The sequence below is a fragment of the Nasonia vitripennis genome, chromosome 5 (genome assembly GCF_009193385.2).
Source record: "Nasonia vitripennis strain AsymCx chromosome 5, Nvit_psr_1.1, whole genome shotgun sequence".
NCBI lineage: Eukaryota > Metazoa > Arthropoda > Insecta > Hymenoptera > Pteromalidae > Nasonia > Nasonia vitripennis.
In genome coordinates, this window is record NC_045761.1 from 26,485,901 (window position 1) to 26,505,459 (window position 19,559).

Here is a 19,559-nt window from a genome sequence, read left to right on the forward strand (position 1 = left end):
AATAAAGATCGTCAAGTTAAATTAGATAATTTTTGGCATTGATTTTATTTTATTTTTCTCTTCAAAATGTAATTTCTGCCTAACTGAATTATAAAATAAAAATATGAAAATTCTGATAACAAGTTGGATGAAATGTATAAGTTCACCTGGCAGATTTTGAGATTCCAGCCAATGCGACCGTTAATATATGTAACCAATCAGGCGCGGGGGTCGTGCCTTAAAAACCGTTGGGATGATTTTTAAAAAACGCTGATGTGACAGCATCGGCATAAAATTACAGTTACGAATAAATAACTTTATTAGCATAGTAGTCGTGACAATTATAATAAGATAATATAAGAGTAATAGATTTATGATACGTATTATCGATGATATCATTTTTTTATAAATTTGTAACGGATTAATAAAAAGTCAAAATGTTAAAATTCATTTTCATACAAAAGTAATCATATAACGCTTTATAATTTCCATCACTCCCACAGCCTAAAAGTAAATTTCGAAAATCTCGATTGCATCTGTTCTCTTTTTGACAGAGCAAACGCACATATCAGCAGCAGATGCAGATGCATCAGCAGCCGTTTTGCTCGTCTGCACCGCGAGTGACGTCACACTCATTAATGAATTCAAAACAGCAATTTCGCGTGTATATCCACGGTATTGCATAAAAAATTGATCGATAACGTTTCGTTAAAAAATTCTCTAATCGGTAGACCCACAGCTCATGAAAAACCGGCAATAATCCGACAAATTTAAAAAACAGCTCTAAAAAACGTTTAAATCCATTCCATAGGTCGCCACGCTAGTTTCCGGTCTACAGATGTCGCTGGACTCGTCCGCAGCGCGGGCGGCTCGATGCTCCTCTTTCCGGCGGCGCGGATCACTCCACCGGCGGCGTCGTCCATCTTCCAAACTCGAGTTCGGCTTCTTTAGCCCGCGTCGCAGTACACAGACTTCCTCCCGGGCGCAGGACGCAGAAAAAACGACGCGACAACGTGAGTAGCGCATCGCGTACATCGAGTCAACAGCGAAAATACGAGTACGTCGTCTCGTTACGGCACGCTCGTGTTGTACTTGCGAGTATATGTGCATTAACTGTGCGTGTGTGTGTGTGTGTGCACCCACGCTGTGACATCCAAGCATCAGAAGTGTGAACCGAGTGATTTCTGTTCGCAGGAGTAAGGAGCGCGTCAGGGTAGATACGTTTACGTGCGAACCAGAAAAAAAAAGAAAGGATGGCGGATGCAGCACCGGCGAGAGGAGGATTCCGTGGACGCGGAGGACCCGGCGGACCGCCGCGCGGACGCGGCGGTTTCGAGCGTGGAAGGTGAGACTCGTGTCATGCACGTCTGCGTTTTTATAATCTTCTGTGGCATTTTCGCCGAGAGGAATGTCTACTCCGTTTTTCTTGATACGAGGTTGACGCTTGTTTGGGGGAGAAGAGCTCGATGTGGTAGTTATGTAAATGCGACGCTGTCGATTCGATGTATAGGCTGCGCTCGAGCATAGGTATATATGTATAGATTCTCTGATTGCTGTATCGATTATACGACGAGGTGAGGCTTGGAAAGAGAGATATTCGCTTGAGCTTATTGACCGCGAGCTTGATGAGCGAGAGAGAAATTTGGGGGGTTGAGCCCCCTGGCATTTGGAGCGGCGCGCGCCAGTGTAATCAATAATTTTTCTTTTCCGGGGGGCAGAGAGAGAGAGAGACGCGGGATTGTAATGCGCTTGCAGAGGAAGCTGCAGGGGATGTTTTCATTCAGGGGTGATACTTTTCTAAGAGATAATATTTTATGACAAAGCATTTGTCAGCTGTTGAAATCAACTGGTGATTTATTTGTTATGTCTGACTCTAGCATCTTGTTCATATCAAAAGATAAAGATAGCATTGAACATTGAAATATTATGATATTATACTAAGTATGTATAAAAGAGCATTGCTTCTGTTAAAATTTAAGTAAGCCGAACGAATTGAGCAATCATTCCACTTTTCTTTTTTAACAGAGGTGGCCCACCTAGAGGCATGATGCGTGGTCGAGGGGGACCAGGTGGAATGAGGGGAGGCCCACCAATGCGAGGCCGAGGAGGTCCACCAAGCAGAGGGCGTGGAGGACACTTCCCAGCTGGGTAAGCTTATTTCAATATTGTTTCTTCTCTACAATTTGTATTTCATTTTGAGCAATGTAAATAACTCAATTCATCTTAACAGAGGACCACCAGAAGTAGCAGGTGGTGGAGCTGGAGGTCCTGGAGGAGCACCAAGGGGTAGGGGAGGAGCAGGAGGCTTCAGAGGCAGAGGTCGAGGAGACTTTGGCCGTGGAGGAGGTGGTGGAGGTTTCAGAGGTCGTGGAGGACCAGGAGGTGACAGGGGACGAGGTGGAAGGTAAAAACTTAACTCAAACACTGCTTTATTTTAAATGTCCATTTGGATAAGAAATTATAGAAACGTTTGCTTCAAGGAACATAACTTTACCAATTTTATCTGATTTCAGGGGTGGACCACGCGGCGGCCCAGGTGGCGGTCGCGGAGGCATGGAACGCGGAGGTGGTCGAGGCGGTGCAGGCGGCCGCGGAGGACCACAGAAGCGTGGAGGAGGCCCACCCGGAGCCAACGGCCCACCAAAGAGGCCAAGGTTCGATGCACCGGCGCCACCGCCAGCCAACGGCTACGTCACACAAGCCCCAGCTCCGGGTTACGGCAGTGCAGGCAATGGTTATGCGGCGCCGGCGCCGCCCGCGGGAGGCTACGGTGGCGGTGGTGGCTACCCCCCTCAGCAAGGCGGATATGCACAAGGCTACCAAGGCTATGAGAGCTACCAGCAACCCCCGGAATACGCGCCGTCTGCGGTACGATGAGTCATTGATGATACAATAAGGGGGGTGGGAAGATGTTGTTTATTGATTTCTCTTTTCACAGTAATAAAATTGGATCTTTATTCGGGCTTTTTTTTAGTACATTTGCGATCATTTTTTACTGCTTATTTCTTTACCAGCAAAGAAAATAATCACGTCAAATTTTGATCTCATTAATCACAATAAAATCATTGAAAAATAAAGAACTCATTGATATTAATAAAAAAATTTTAATTACAGGGATATGCGACAGCTCCCCCACCAGATAACCGATATGGAGCACCTCCAGTTGCTGGCTCTGGCTATGCAGATCCTTATGGATATAAAGCACCAGCTCCTGGTAAGTTAAAGTCCATCAAGTTTTATATTCAAGGAAATACCAGTACATTTACATTATAAAATGTTTCATTTCCCTGTCTCATTAAACTCATCTAAAAAATGTCCATGTACTGCCTATTTATTTGAAGCAATTAGAAATAAATAAAAGTTAAAATGTTTGTATTGATGAACAAAATATATTGCAGCTACTTATCAACAAGAGCCAGTTGATAGCGGATATTACAATTATTCTTCCGGTTACGACTACCAAGGCCAGTCTGCTAATTACACACCTATGAACTATGGAAGCAATTAATCAAATACCGCAGTTTCATGGTTAGTTTGTTTTTAAATTATAACTATCATAACAATTGAAGGGCACTTTGGCAGATCAAATTTTTTTCTCTTTTCATCTCAGATTATGCGGCCCATGAAGGTGTTTATGGAAGCCAGGACTATGGTAAGTACCGATATTAAACCGAAGCAAAAAAGCGTAGCTTGCGTCAATACCCCTTGACACTGCTGTGAGTGATTCTGCCTTAGAATTAATAAATGTATTTGTGCTTGCTGAAAAGCATTAAACACATTAAAAGAAATGAAAAAAATGCACAATTACTTACCTCAGTGTTGGCTCATTTGGGAGAGTTATAAATTAGGTCTCTGTTAGATAATTACAAATAACTTAATGTCACCCACATAGAAATTTATATAAAAGCATATAAGGTGAAAAAGAGAATAATATCAATGGGGTAACATTAAACCGTAGTAGGACTCACTTTGACGAACGTTTGATGGTTGCTATTATAAAGATAGTGTGTATATTTATATGGAGTCTTAAGTCGAAAAACAAGGCGAGATGCAAGGAAATAATTTTTATGGCATATTACTACTATAATCAATCACTTTGTAAAATAATATATGTAAACTAAAAGTCATACTTGCCAACTTCCAGTAAATTTTTATCAAACTACGGACAGCGTATAATTTCATTGCGAAAAATATATAATTTGGCACATTTACAAATCATAAAGGAAAAATGCGTACAAGAATACTTGAACAGCAATGAAATTATTGATTAGCTTTTTTATATACATATTCTGTATTGATTTTAAAAGATGAACAATTTATTAACTTAATGTTGAGTGAACAAACTTAATAATGTTTTCTAATACGTAGTTTGTTTTGATAAAAGTGAAAAATCGTTATCAATGCGTATGCACGAAAAAAGTATATAGAGTATCCCAAGTGTATATCAGTTTAGTGACCGAGATGATGCTGTATACACGAAGAATGAAAATATTCGTGAAATAATGCGGTTTTTATAAATTGCCACTTGGTATCAGATTTGATTAATTATTTCATCCAAAGCGTGAAAAAGTTATTTTGTTTGAGATTTATTATTTTATTTTGTTTTAACAAGAAAAGTATTTTAAAGAAATAAAAGACGAGATAAGTCTTTAATAATGACAAAAACTTCAAAATATTTCTTCTGACTTTATCATGCTTATGGATATTAAAATAATTATTTGGTGTAGAGAAAAATGAGAAGCACAATTTTGCTGGTTACTCATATCACTTTACACTTGAACAGCGATAAAGACATTCAACATAATTTCTATTAGGCTTAAGTTGTGCTCAGTATGCATTTGTTTATACAATTTAAACTTAGCAATTATCAAATCGCCAAAATTGCTAGTAGGTACATCATAATATAAGAAAACAAAAAAAATGATCGACTCGTTTTTTTAAAGAAACTCGCCTTATTTTCTAATGAATGTGCTAGATTTTTATGGTAAATATAGATGCAAGTATTTTGTCTTTTCTTAAATAACTATTGTGAAGTGGAAGATTACCAAAAAATTGTACAATTAGGAATTTATTATTGTGATTGTTCACTAATAGAGATTAAGATGTTTATTGACATAAGAAAAAATAGTATTTTATTTCCCGAAAGTATGAGACATGACCTTATAATGCGAATTTTACTGCGATACTGTTAGTATAACTTCACTTCTTTTTACAAAAGCCGGATGTGAGACATCAAGTCTTTAAACAATAATTTTAGTTGAATGATTTATATTGCGCAACAAAATACAGAAAAAAGTCCAATAACCATTTGTCAAGTAAAATGAATTTAATAATTCCATTGTGGTCATTTACATTTCATTCTCCACTAAAAATTGGAGAATCCTTTTGAATGGCTGAGAGATATAAAGATGAAAAGCATGCGTAGAATTGTTTTTGTTTCTTTTTTTATTTAATCCTGCTAGGAAAATGCACTACAATTTTTTTTAAGAAACAAAAAAGAAATAAAAATATAAAATACATTGTAAATTGTCATAGCCGTAGTTTAGTGACAAGCATTGAACATTGTAAGCTATTGAAAAAATACTTCAGCTTTGAAGCACCCAAAAAACTTATTAAAAAACCAAATTAACGAAAGTTTTTGCATTTATTACCTCCTATTATATGAAAAACGAGCATTGAGTGTCGAAGGAATGAATAATTGAAGAAAAAAATTAGTTTATTGATAATCAAACTTACATGACTTTCAATATTTTAAGCAAACACGTTGAACAATATACAGAAACAGGTAAATAATTGAAACCTCTATATAGTGTATCATAATTATTTGTAATATCCGTAGTAGTTATATTTGTGTTCCTTAAATGGTGGCCACTAAACTTGGATATTAACGTAATAGTCAGGGAAATGGCGATAGCAATTATTGCAAACATATGAAAACGAGAATGAAATTTTAGCTAGAGTAATGAATCACTTGAATCCATAATTCAGTGGTCACCATTGAAATCTTAGCATTTAAAGAGCAAAATATTTTTAAAACAATTCTATTTTTTACAAACTTTGTAAGTATTGAAATAACCTTATTTAAGTCATATGAAAGGCACAATTTTATTTTAGAATTTCTGCATACTGTATCATACATATATTTATATTTACATGCACAAAAGAACAAAACTATTGCAACTTCTTTAAGAAGTAAACCAGCACACAAATGAGCTAAAAAACAGTACAAAAGCAAACTTTAAGTCTAGAGATTTTAAACTTAAAGTTGTAACGTAGATATGCAATTTCCTAATTAAAAATTCTATTATGAAGATGTTTTCTCGTTATACATATATCTTTTGATTTATTTCCACTATTATATCTTAAAATGCTTGGTTGATGAACATTTTTCAGTTTTTTTGATCAAATTTTGTTACTGTATATGTTGTGTACTAGTTTTAAAGTTAAGTCTCAAATCTCGCGAGAGAAAGAGAAAGCGTAACATCGAACGAAAGAATATACAATATATCTATAATGTGCAGTCTTTTCACATGAATTCAGTTTATTTCACAGGCAGCAAGCTAAAATACTTTCAGGAATGATATACAATGAAACAGCAAGCGGATCCCATTGCAATAATAAAAAGCAAAAAAATAAAAGAAAAAATGGCGCATCTAAAGAGTCAAAAACAGCTGACAATAAGCTGAGCAGATTTAAGATAGAAACAGAGACATAAAGCTAGTGAAATGCCACAAGTTATGTATTGAAGCAACTTATAAAAACTACACCACGCCTACAAATTTAAAACAATTTAATGAGTCAAAGTAACAATAAAAAATAGCTTTTCAAAAGTTAATGCACTTTAGAGATAAAGCGATTGCATTATATACTATTTTTAAAGAAATTTGAAATTAAGAAAGATATACATTTGAGAGTGAGTCCGCAATGAAAAAAAAAACCTGACACAAAACCATTTCTAGTTGACGAAAAATGATTAAAAATCTTATGGGCATTCATTGAAAGCTTGAAATGATAGAAATTCTCGATAGTAAAGCTTAAAAGTAAAGCTCCATCTCAAGCGCAAAAACAGTCGCAGGTGAGTAAAAATAAAAAAATTAAGTACCTTTCATCTTTCTTTGTAAAAACCAAACCACAAAAAGTATCAAAAAGCAAAAGAAACGATGAGACAATTTTGCTTTGCGAAACACATATATATATGACATTGTAAAAGAGTACTTTGTGAGTTTGCAAAGCATAAAAACAGAAAAAACTGGCAACTTTGCTCTGTTTTCATAGCGAAAAGAAAGTAGAGGAAAAAATAAGAAAAATAGCAACGAGTAAAGTCAATGTACGCTACCAAAACCAAAAACGCATTGCGGGTAAATTTTTTTTTTAATTAGGCTTTATGACTAAGAAATGCGAACAGGCTAAAGTATAAGTAGTAAAATGTAACGATAACGTAAGAATAATAATAATGATGATAAATAGTTAGGGATCAGTCGATGATATTTACAATGTCTACCCCGAAAGGTTCCTTACACGAAAACCAAATCCAAACGGCTAACCAGACTATCGGATATACATATAGAAACGAAAAAGTGAACGACGATGCGCTTTTGAATAATATAATCGATCATAATGAGAGCTTCGTGATTTAATGCGAAATATCCGATGCAATATTCTTATAGTCTGAGCTTACTGTACGAACATTTTTCAAATAGTATATAAAGTAACTATGACAGAAATGCTAAACTAAAAAATGAATGAAAAAAAAACAACTAATTCGTTAAAAAGTAGGGCAGATTTATTAACATAATGTTCACATGTCATTGTTTGTGATACATATATTAATATCACAAAACTGATTTCTTTCTTAGGTTGGCATCAAAAGACGCAAGACGACCAAAGCCTGGACATTTCCCATCGAAGAAGACGTCTACATGGCTGGCGGCGCCCTCGACTGTGATAAGAAGTAAAGAATCTCTGAGGAGTTTATTTTTTTTTATTTTGAATATACTTTACTCGAACGACCTTTTGAAGTCTCTTCTTAACGTTCGTTACGTTTTAGTAACGCGTCTTTATTTCGTTTCAATCTATAATCATGCTTCAAATGGTCATAAAATGTTTGTGCTACGACTGTTTTGCAACTCGTGCTGTGATACCCAAGACTGACAAATATTCTGTGCTCAACCACTGCAGAAAGAATATTTCAAAGTTATATTTATATACAAGGTGTGTACAAAACACATAGTCAAGAAGAAGAATAAACGAAAATATTTTTCCACGTTGAAATCAGTGCTTTCTTTATACGTCGTTCTACAAAAAAACAATCCACTCCCCACACAAACGAATCGTCCTCGAGTCCAGTGAGAAAGCGCATCCTCGACCGCAGCCCTCCTTTTTTTAATCTCGCTAATATACAGCCGACGCAGAGAGAAAGCAAGACATTTGTAAGCACTCTTAGTTGTGCTCACCGAGCACGATTATTTCCCCTGAGATAAGATAGGGGAAGAGCAGCGCTTGCATCTCGCGATAAATATTAATAAGTTCTCGTTATACAGACCGTCGGCGAGTTTAATTTTTTTTTCCTTCTCGGTGACCGCATCTCGACTTTATATGCGCAGCTAGATATGTACGGAGTGTCGCAAATGGCTTCGTCGTTTTGCTATTTATGTATTTTTCTTTACGTACTTTCTTTGCGAGATTAATCAGTAGAGAGTCTTGGAGGAAGTTAGTTAAGTTTTTAATTCATCAAAAATCCATCAACATCGACGGGGCATTTTTCCAACTTTTATCCATCAAACTAACGAATCCCAACGAGGTTCAGCTCGTGACAGCGGAACTCTTGTATAAAGCTTCGGCGAACTCCCCCTCCATTCATACTCTATTTCAGAGTTGCTCCTCCAATTTTCTCGATCTTAAAACTTCATCAGCAGCGGCATCGAGTTATAACGTCGGCTAATGAATTCGCTCGGGTTTTACGGCCTCGTAATTCCGCTGCACTTATGCACAAGTCGGAACGAGGAGGTGGCGCGCTGTGTTGGGATTATGCAGGGAGGGACGATTGACGAGCTATTTTTCAAGCTAATCTCGCCTGTTTGTCTCGCCGAACGCGAGACTCGTGACACGATCCGCGCACTCGCGCACTCGAGGGTTCTTTCGCCTTTCTGGGTTAATATGCTCTATACGCTTGAATTATAACTTTTTTAAATTAATTTCGAGAAAAAGCTCTTTTTGTTTAATATTTCATCGAGTTTTTTTTCTGCATTTTACAGAATAATCTGGATTTTAATAAGCTCTTCTTCGGAAATCCGCTAAATTATAAGAACAAAAAATGATCTCTCTCCACGAAGAGCGAATCTCCCGCTGACCTCATCATTAACCCGCAGCAGTGCATCGACCATCAGAGAGCAGCAGAATTTTCAAGCAAGTCAGGATTAGCCTCCTCTCGCGCAATATTCTCCCGTGCGGACTATACGTCGTGTGCCAACCTCAGGTATCAATGAGTCATTCGAATTTACGGCCGAGCTGGGTTATTACTGTTCGATGAAGACTAATTTTCCGGATTTTCGCGTGCGCGGAAATCCCTTTCGCGCGATCGGACTTTCGCATAATGCGCGAGGCATTAAAGCTTCCCTAAAGGATTAATTTGACGTACGAGCCGGGAACGCGCGGCGAGTTGCCGATCATTCGCTTATTAACCCCGCTGCGGAGTTGCGGCGCGGAAGGTACGATATATCAGGGCCAGTCGATGCGTGGACGCTATCGGCGGGCCGGCAAGAGAAAGTTATTGTAGTTGCGCGATTGTTCTTGCGCGCGAATTATGAGTTTAATTTTCGGACGCTCGTAGCGGCTTGATGTATAGTGTGCCGGATCGGCTTGTGGGTATTGGGCGTATATATTCAGTTCGACTACTGTCCGTGATCTGTTCCTGAAAAGTTTCAGAATTATTTTCATTGAACGACCGCGCGATTCGTTATTTTGCTCGATCCATCGAGCGCGAAATGCGCTGCACATTATACAGAGAATAATCTTCCTATACCGAAGCACCGTCCATTACGATTCTCAAACACTCGGCTGAAAATTGCACAGTCCACTATACATACCCCTCTCGTAATGATCACATCAAAGCAGCAGCAGCTCGAAATCTGCATCACCAATCCTCCAGCCCTTTCCCAAATTGCTCCCGCATAAATCAATTGCAACTGTGCGCGCAGGCGAACTTTCTCGGTTTATCATGGGCGAAAATCCGCAGCGGCCAACGAATTGCTGGCCCGGAATAGCGGCCGACCAAACGGTATATAATGCCGCACGTAGTTCCGAGTCCGTTGGCCAAGAATTTCAACGGCCGTTTGGTGAATTGACGGATGGCGAAGTTGAAGGTGCGGGCTTAATGCTGATGGAGCCGTGTGGTTTCGACGCGGTTTGTAAATGGATTACTTTATGCACTAGTTCGAGGTGATGTTTTTATTTTTAACACGAATGCAATAATCTCAGCCGAAATCAATCTGCGAGTGACTAATCCAGGAGTCCGCACGCATTTACATGGAGATTAGTTTGTCACGCGATAGGACGTATTTTTCGGATCACTGACTCTCATTCAGATTCAAATTCAAAATGACGATGGCCGCGAGAGCACGTGACGCGCAGTAGCACATACGATATAGCCCGCAAAGTTCGCTAAGTAATTGCACCTAAATGAATATTGCTTCCCAGGCGAATTCAGGAATTAACAAAATGAGGATCATTCGAATTCTAGTTCGGAATCAAAGCCTGTAGCTGGAAAGCTTTGAATTGAATTAATCTAATTATAGTTTAGAGTTGAACTTGCATGTATCTCTCTTTGGCTATAATTTCGCTATAATCAAATTTTCTATTCCAGCAATCATAACTTTCTGTTATTTACTACTCTATATATACTGTATAGTTGTACTAAAATACAAGTCCTTACTGCACTAATGTTGACAATTTCCACGAGTGATTTTTAAAATTCGCCATTAAAGACCCGAGAAGTGAACAAAAACACGACGATTAATCGCAGCTGCACATCTCTGATTTCGCAATCCGCTGCACCTCTTGGCCATCGTCAACTAGAGCTCGTGCAAGCCTCTTCTCCGAATGCCAATATACGAATAGCCTCACGATCTCGGTTTTCCTCGTTTTCTCGATAAACTCAAGCAAGTGCGTGTGTGACGACGCTGACGTATGCATATATACATCAGTACACTTGCACTGCCCAGAATTCAGGACGCGATCTCGAGGTGGAAATTTTTCCGCGAATACGGGGAGCGGCTTCGCGCAGTCGGCCATCTTCAATTAAACATGAGCCGCGAAAGCGATGCGCCTTGGCTTCTTCGAGCGTTAATGGAGTTTCTGCGGAATGCGCTCCCGTGAAGTATATTAATGAAAATTATAAAATCGTTAAAACAGTCGTTCGCGAGAGTAGGAGCTTCCGTTGGAAACTTTCAACGCGGTATATTTACGATCTCCGCTCTGTCAATAAAGAAACTTGCCGAGTATATACCACGCGAAAACTTTGGCTGATTAATTAACGTATCGGCCCTAATCGTTAAACCCGAAAAGTCGATGAAAAAACCAACTCCGTCCATTAGGCGAACGAGGCAGAAACTTCATTGAAGTTCCTGTTTCTCTCGAAGAAAATCGCCTCGTCTCTCTCTCTCTCTCTCTCTATCTTGCAGCGATTACTCGGTCGCGAGGCGGGTCGCCGAACTGTACATACGTACTTGGCAATTAGAATTCAACGCTCAAAGCATTCAGCCGTTGCTCTCTCTCTCTCTCTCTCTCTCTCTCTCTCTCTCACTCGAAAGAGAGAGAGAGAGACAAAGAGGGGACATTTCTTCGTCGTGCATTTGCATTCGCTATAATGTCGCCTGCGTTTGAATTGAACGCTGTCTGTGTGTACACATGATTGAGTAAAAAAAACGACTCGTTGGAGTATAGGTAATATGTCTTTCACCGGAAAGTCCGCCGAGCGACCTTACATACCGCGAACTTGATCGCGTGTGAGTGTCGCGTGGGTATCACTTGCGTGCGATCCAAGTTTTGCCTGAAGAATTTAAAAAGTCAAAATTTTTCGTTACATAACATTAAAGTTTAATGAGCGAGTAATCATCCAGAAATTATCGTCTCTGGCATGTAAGCCCAAGAAAGTCCGCGCGAGCCTCTCGCGTTTCGTGGGAACTTATATAGGGAGCGACTATCCGAAGGAGGAACAATAGAAGGGTACTCGTGTAGGAAGAGACGACACCTGTTGCGCGATAAGAACGAGGAGTTCGTCATAGCCGGACGTTTGGAGACGCGATGCTTTCGCGACTTGCTGATCTTTTTAAAGAAAATTTTCGAGTTTTGTTGATTTTGTCCTTTATTTAGAGTTCTGAAAGTTATAACGAAATAATAATAAATTCAATCTGACGCACGTTTATTTGCTCATCTTCGAATCAATGGATATCCGATAACGAATGTAAAGCAAAACAACAGTCGGCAAATATAATATTCCCTTCGAAATTATAATCCGCGTAATTTCAATAAATCAATCGCTTTTGCAGCGCGAAATTGCAAAGTTAATGCAACTCAACGAACTGTTATACATCGTGAATGAACGAAAGGCCAGATCGCCGGGCAAATTTTTATCAAACTCGCACCGCTACGAATTTTCGCCATAAACGCGCATGGATGGCGCTTAATTATTCAAACCGTAAAGTGCGTCCGCCACTGTCGCGAAATTGGATAGCCGATATAGCTAAAAATACAGCGGACACCCAGCCGGATATAAATTACCGATAAACGTATCGTGTAGCAGCGAAATTTCGTGGTCGTAGCGGTGTTACTCAATAATTAAGGGATAGCTCGATACCTAAACAAACGCGAAATCTATATATATGTATACGCGTACCTATATACGAATTTACGCGGTAGCCGAGAGCGTTGAGCTGGGCAGTATCGAATTCTGTTGGTCTGGCGAGAACGCGATGCTAACTGATGTAAATTTAATGATGAAACGTTTGGTATCATTTATTTATTATTATAGTAAATTCATACACCTTTAGTGGATTATTATGATTAGAAAACATTAATAATTATTCTACAATATTTATCAGACATCGAAAATTTTTCTTAACATATAAACGTTAAGCACACAAGATAATAGGGATCAAAACATTTTTGATATTGTGCATACATTATTTAATCGATTAAAAACTGTAAGTATCAGTTCAACGTTATACGTAGCTCGATTTCAGTACCTGCTATCATCTGAAACTTTTTTTACCAATCAGCATAAAATTAGAAGTTTATATATAGTGACGTAGAAATAGCAGAGCAGCATACTTACCATTACGTTCAGGAATTGCGCATTCCACTAATCAAACCATTTTTTATTCTGAATATCTGGCTACTGGTGCGCTTGAAACCCAAGTTTATTTGTTTGCAAACGGGGTGAAAAACTTTTGTTTTCATGTTATTCAAAAATACACTGAAACTGAATTTTCTTCCGAATCGCGATGCAATTATTTCGCCTATCAGAATTATGAATGCTAAGATGTAGCCAAAGATAGCTACAGTCAATAACTGTCTAAATCCTTGACTTGTATTTGGATTATTTTCTAAATCATTCGATTCTACGATTGTTTTCTTTTCTTCCTTGCTTCGAATCATTTCAGTTTTATACCACTTATCCACCAGACCGGCTTCGGTTAAATACTGTACCACTTGCTCAAATCGCTTCACGTACAAAAATTTTGGTCTGGTAAATATCGTTGCCCAGTGCATAACCAAGTATTCTTTTAAAATTTTAACGTTCGCCTCGCCATGTATCAAAATGGAATTTCGGACTACGCTCTCAGCTTTCGATTGGTATTGCATACACGTCAGATTCTTGTAAGATTTAAGTAGAAGATTGTTAATGCAATCTTCTCTAATCTTGTAGTCAAATGTAGTAATCGCATTTTCAGCGAGAGAGATTACCGCCGGGTTGTGGGACTCCAGCAATAAGTACTTGTTGTAATTGTCGGTCATGAGTGAAAGGTTGTACTCTTGAAGCTTTACCAATGTATTCATCTCCAGTAGTTGATTGAGTTCCAACTGAATGTCCACCAATTCATCGATGATCCCGACCGAATATATCACCGACAAGAACAATATACAGGTCAGAATTATGCTTTCAGTAATGTTAGCATTACTTATAGCTATGTCCATTCCGAAAATAGCATACAAAATATTTTTTATATTCCAAACTTCGTCGTTGAATTTCATTAATTTAACTGTAATTCTTATGATAATTACAATTACCAGAGTGGAAATGAATAGTGTCAGAAAGTTTTCGGACAATTGTATACCGTTTCGATAGAGTATCGGTACTATAACAACTAGTGGCTCAGAACGACGCATATAACTTTTACCCAAATATTTCAACTGAACAGCAGTTATAGAACTGTTCATTTTCTCAAAATTTAGCAGATACGGCATATACTCAAAATTGCCCATTACATCTATTTTGTTTCCAACTAGATTTGAGAACGAATCATAGACGATGCAACTTTGATTTGACGTTTTTCTTGCTTGTCTAATAAATTGATAAGACTCCTTCAGTATCTTCCATTGAAAATTACTAGATTCGGCTATTTGCTTTAATATAAGCCCCTGAGGGCCAACTAACGTTTGCGAATCGTAGCAGCCATCTGAATTCAACTGGGCATCCAAGTTAGGTGGATTTGGTTTCAGCACCATTGTCAGCACTTTGTTCTGTAAATTCACTTGACTTAAATCGAATATGGAATGAATTTTAGAAAACGCAGTGATACTGTATAATTTTGTATAGTAATCATAGCTATGCATCAAAGCAGTCGATGTAGATTTAGAATTACGAAGCGTATTAGTATTTCTAACGTTTTCAATAATTTCGAGAACTTTCAGTGGCGCATCCTTGTGCAGTTTGTGCCATCTTATCAAAGTTGATTTTATCATTTCGTTCGAAATATTTGGAGAATGATAAACGATGATGAAGTATATCGTCATTTTTTGGGGAGCCGCGTACGAAGTTGCACCGCTAAATTCTCTTTGTACATTCCTTACGCTATAATTCTCCTTGATCTGCAGTATGGAAATAATCAAATTTGACGAATATAGTAAATATTCATCCAATATGCCATATTCCGAATCTTTGTCCATTATAATCATTGAGACATTATTTTGCCAGTCTGAGAAAATTTGCGAAACTTCCTGAGCTTGTCGTTTATTGCTTTGATCCCAAATGAATAAGATCAGAGTAAACATTCGATCACGAATCATACACTTTTTTAAATGATCCAACCAATTAAACTGACATTGTACAAAATTTGTCAACACTGCACAAGAGAGGAACAAGAAAACAATTTTAGCAGCCATAATTTTAACGAATGCATTACTTTCGATACTCTACGACTGCCCAGCTGGTTGATACTGATAACAGATGGATACAAGAAATTATTTAAATTATTATAGCAATGGAAAAGATTTAAGTTACCAGCAATAATTACTGGCGGCTTAATATAATTGCACTGGATATTTTATCACTTGAAATTAAATCTACCGGTACAGATTATACACTTTCATAATTTACCTCATATGTAAAATTCACGAGCAATATTGCAGTATGAATCGCTGAAGGTTGAGGATTTAGTGAGTACATACAAAAATTAATCATGGTAATTATGATCTAATGAGAAGAATTTTTTATTTACGATATCTAGTTATTAGTGCTCTTAAACTTGTGTTTATTTTACTCCAAACGTGGCGAAAAAGTTGCGTGCTTATTTTTTTTAAATAATTTAAGTTATAAATTATACCCATACGGGATCTAGGATTGAATTTCCACCCAAGTCTTGATATAGATATTTCTCCTAGCAGAATGGCGAATGCTGATAAGTATCCAATGATAGCTATTGTCAATAGCTGTCGAAATCCTTCACTCGTATAAAATTTGTTTACCATATCGTTTTCCAACTTTTCATTAATAGTTACATTTTCCTCCTTCCTTAGCATTTCAGTTTTGTACCACTTATCCACCAGACCGGCTTCGGTCAAATACTGTACCACTTGTTCAAATCGTTTTACGTATGAAAATGTTGGCTTCGCTAATATAGCTGTCCACTGCAGAACCAAGTATTCTTTTAAAATTTTTACGTTCGTCTCGCCATGTATCAAAATGGAATTTCGGACTACGCTCTCAGCTTTCGATTGGTATTGCATACACGTCAGATTCTTGTAAGATTTAAGTAGAAGATTGTTAATGCAATCTTCTCTAATCTTGTAGTCAAATGTAGTAATAGCATTTTCAGCGAGAGAGATTACCGCCGGGTTGTCGGACTCCAGCAATAAGTACTTATAGTACTCGTCGGTCATGAGTGAAATGCCGTACTCGTGGAGCTTTTCCAATGTATTGATCTCCAATGGTTGATTAAGTTCCAACTGAATGTCTAGCATTTGATCAATGATCCCGACCGAATATATAATCGACAAGAATAGTATACAAGCTAGAATTATTTTTTCGGTGTTGTTGGGGGAAATTTTGATTGCTATATTCATTCCAAAAATAGCATACAAAATATTTTTTGTATTCCAGAATTGAATGTCAAACTTCATTAATTTAGCGGTGATTCTTAAAACAATCACAATGATCAGTGTGACAATTAATAGTGTCAGAAAATTATCGGACAATTTCATTCTATTTCGATGAAGGATCGGTATTATAGCAACTAGCGGATCAGAACGACGCATATAACTTTTACCCAACATGTTGAACTTAATCACAGTCGTCGAGTCGTTGGTCAATTGTTCAAGATTCTGTAGAAAGGGTATGTGATTGAAGTTGCCGATTATATCAACTTTATTGCTAATCAGGTACGTTAGTGTATCGTACCGGAGACTACATTTCGGGTTGAATTCGGCTGCAAGTTTTGGAGTAAAATCATACTCCTTCATTATCTTCCACGTAAAATTATTCGATTCCGCTATATGCTTTAGTATAAGCCCTTCAGGACCTGCTAGGGTTTGTGGATCGTAGCAGCCTGCTGAATTTAATTGGACTTTCAACATAGGAGGATTTGGCGTGAGCGCCATCGTTAGTACTTTGTTCCGTAAACGACTTCGAGTTGTACGAAATATGGAAGAAATTTTAGAAAACCTAGAGATAGTGTATACCCTTCTATAGTAATCGAAGCTGTGCATCAGTACAGTCGATGTCGATTCAGACTTGCGAAGCGCATTGGCATTTGGAACGTTTTTGAAAATTTCTAGAACTTTCATTGGAACATCCTGACGCCATTTGTGCAATTCTATCAACGCTGATTTAATCAATTGGTTTCGAACGTTTTGAGAATGATAAGCTATGATGAAGTATTTCGTTATTTGATGGTAAACTGTGTACATAGTTACAGAGCTAAATTGTTTACGCAAACTCAATGTGCTACAATTTTCCTCGATCTGCAGTATGGAAATAATCAAATTTGACGTATATTGTAGATAATTATCTGATACATCATACCCTAAATCTTTGTTGACTATAATCATTGAGACATTATTTTGCCAGTCTGAGAAAATTTGCGAAACTTCGTGAGCTTGTCGTTTATTGCTTTGACCCCAAATGAATAAGATCACAGAAAACATTCGATCACGAATCATACATTTTTTTAAATGATCCAACCAATTAAACTGACATTGTACAAAATTTGTCAACACTGCACAAGAGAGGAACAAGAAAACAATTTTAGCAGCCATAATTTTAACGAATTAATGCATTACTTTCGATACTCTACGACTGCCCAGCTGGTTGATACTGATAACAGACGGATACAAGGAATTATTTAAATTGTTAGCAATCAGAGAAAATTGAGTAGCTATCAGCAATCACTTAGGCCTCAATATGATTGTATACTGAATATTTGATCACTGAAAATAAAATCTGAAATATTCAGCAAATATTGTAGATTACGTTCTAGCATTACCAGAAAGTAATGCATTGATTTTTTTAGCAATTTTTGACGTATTACGCTTACGCAATACTTTAAATGTTTTGTCAGTATTTTTAAGGAAGGAACAAATTATAGAAACTGATTTTCTTATATTTCCTTGTCTGAATTTAAAAACTTTTTTGTTTTTCAAAGCAGCAGGCTTGTTATTTAGTTTAATTCGTGAAAAAATAAGCTCTCCTAGCAAAATGACGAAAGATACAACGAAGCCAATAATTGCGATGGCCAGGATATTTTTCAATTCTTGTGCACTATTTTTTTCACTTCTTGCATCAACTTTTGACTCCAAAATATGGCTCTTTTCATCTGGTTTCAGAATTACCTCGGTTTTGTACCACTTGTCTATCAGTCCGGCTTCGTTTAAGTACTGCACTACTTTTTCAAATCTTCCCGTATGCACAAACGTTGCTCTGACATATATCATTAACCACTGCATAGATATGTGCTCTTTTAAAATTTGTACGTTTGCTTCTCCATGCTTTATAATGGACATTCTAACTACTCTCTCAGCATCTGAATGGTACTGGATACATGTCAAGTTCTTGTAAGACTTACGGACAAGATTCTCGATACAATCCTCATCACTTGCTGTGCTATATGTAGTAATCGCATTTTTAGCGAGTGATATTATAGCGGGATCTTGAGACTTCAGCAAAAATCTCCTGTTAAAATCAACTGTCATAAGAGTAAGATTGTATTTCTCAAGCTCTTGTAAGGTATTTATCTCCAGCGGTTGATTGAGTTCCATCTTAATGTCTAGCAATTGATCGACGATTCCAACAGAATAAATCATCGACAACAACAATACACAGGTCAGAATCATTCTTTCGGTTGCGTTAGTAGCTCTTCCCGTTTCGATGCCCATTCCAAAAATAGCGTACAACATTGTCTCTATATTCCAGAGCAGAGAATCAAGCTTCATCAATCTAGTTGTGATTTTTAAGATGATAACGATTACTATTGTAGAAACAAATAACGAAAGGAAGTTATTTGATAGCGCCATCGCCCAGGTTTTGTAAAATATTGGGATTACAGCCATTATGGGTTCAGAATGACGTACGTGAATTACACCTAAAAAGTTGTCAATATCCTCTAAAAGCTTCATCATATGGGGAAAGTGTTTGAAATTGCCCATAACGTCTGATTCATATGCTACCAAGGGTGCCAGAGACTCCCAGACGCTACAAGATTTGTTGATTGTTTCATTTTTTGGGGCATCTATATACACTCTTAATATTCGCCATCTGAAATTGCTAGTCTTAGCTATATTTTTTAAAATAAGTCCATGAGGACCAGCGAGAGTTTCTGGATCGTAACAACCATCAGAATTTAATTGAGCATTTAAATTGGCACTTGGAGCAAGCGTCATTGTCAGAGTTTGGTTATGCAAATTTTTTCTTATATCAAATATGTTTCGAATCTTGAAGATATCAATTGCGCTGTGAGACTTTTTTGAGTAATCGTAGTTATGCATCAAAACAGTCGATTCAGATTCATAATTGTACAATGTAGTGATTTTTTTTACGTTATTGTATATTTCTATAACTTTAATTGATGCATCCAAATATTTATCTAATA

General features: G+C 37.4%; 3 protein-coding genes across 7 annotated transcripts in view; 2 read left to right on the top strand and 1 right to left on the bottom strand.

The window, feature by feature from the left end:
• The first annotated feature begins 806 nt into the window (after window positions 1-806).
• LOC100680477 (glycine-rich protein DOT1) lies at window positions 807-8,250 on the top strand. 5 transcript variants are annotated; one of them, XM_032600824.1, is made up of 10 exons: window positions 807-992; window positions 1,174-1,324; window positions 2,005-2,127; window positions 2,210-2,383; window positions 2,493-2,847; window positions 3,094-3,193; window positions 3,378-3,507; window positions 3,590-3,631; window positions 5,736-7,054; window positions 7,836-8,250. In XM_032600824.1, exons 2-7 carry the CDS (start codon window positions 1,233-1,235, stop codon window positions 3,485-3,487), a joined length of 954 nt encoding a protein of 317 aa, XP_032456715.1. In that variant the 5' UTR covers window positions 807-992; window positions 1,174-1,232; the 3' UTR covers window positions 3,488-3,507; window positions 3,590-3,631; window positions 5,736-7,054; window positions 7,836-8,250. The 5 variants fall into 5 exon arrangements, with proteins under 5 accessions (XP_032456715.1, XP_032456713.1, XP_032456714.1 ...); XM_032600822.1 differs by having other exon boundaries at window positions 3,590-7,054; XM_032600823.1 differs by lacking the exon at window positions 5,736-7,054.
• Window positions 8,251-9,277: 1,027 nt separating this feature from the next.
• Window positions 9,278-19,559, top strand: part of LOC100680446 — a 28,183-nt gene continuing 17,901 nt past the window's right edge. The window contains exon 1 of the mRNA XM_016986056.3: window positions 9,278-9,454. The gene's annotated coding sequence lies outside the window, so the exon portion shown is untranslated. The remainder of the gene's footprint in view (window positions 9,455-19,559) is intronic.
• On the bottom strand, window positions 13,046-15,377 carry LOC107981142. The gene is made up of 2 exons (XM_016986059.2): window positions 13,310-15,377; window positions 13,046-13,236 (listed from the first exon to the last, which is right to left on the bottom strand). Exon 1 carries the CDS (start codon window positions 15,358-15,360, stop codon window positions 13,318-13,320), a length of 2,043 nt encoding a protein of 680 aa, XP_016841548.2. The 5' UTR covers window positions 15,361-15,377; the 3' UTR covers window positions 13,046-13,236; window positions 13,310-13,317.

What these genes read in the sequence shown, in the direction of transcription:
- LOC100680477 (XM_032600822.1), top strand. Translation starts at nt 1,233, where the DNA reads ATGGCGGATGCAGCACCGGCGAGAGGAGGATTCCGTGGACGCGGAGGA. An exon ending in GGCGGTTTCGAGCGTGGAAG is followed by an intron (nt 1,325 to 2,004) that starts GTGAGACTCGTG and finishes CTTTTTTAACAG; the next exon opens with AGGTGGCCCACCTAGAGGCA. An exon ending in CGGAATACGCGCCGTCTGCG is followed by an intron (nt 2,848 to 3,093) that starts GTACGATGAGTC and finishes TTTTAATTACAG; the next exon opens with GGATATGCGACAGCTCCCCC.
- LOC107981142 (XM_016986059.2), bottom strand. Translation starts at nt 15,360, where the DNA reads ATGGCTGCTAAAATTGTTTTCTTGTTCCTCTCTTGTGCAGTGTTGACA.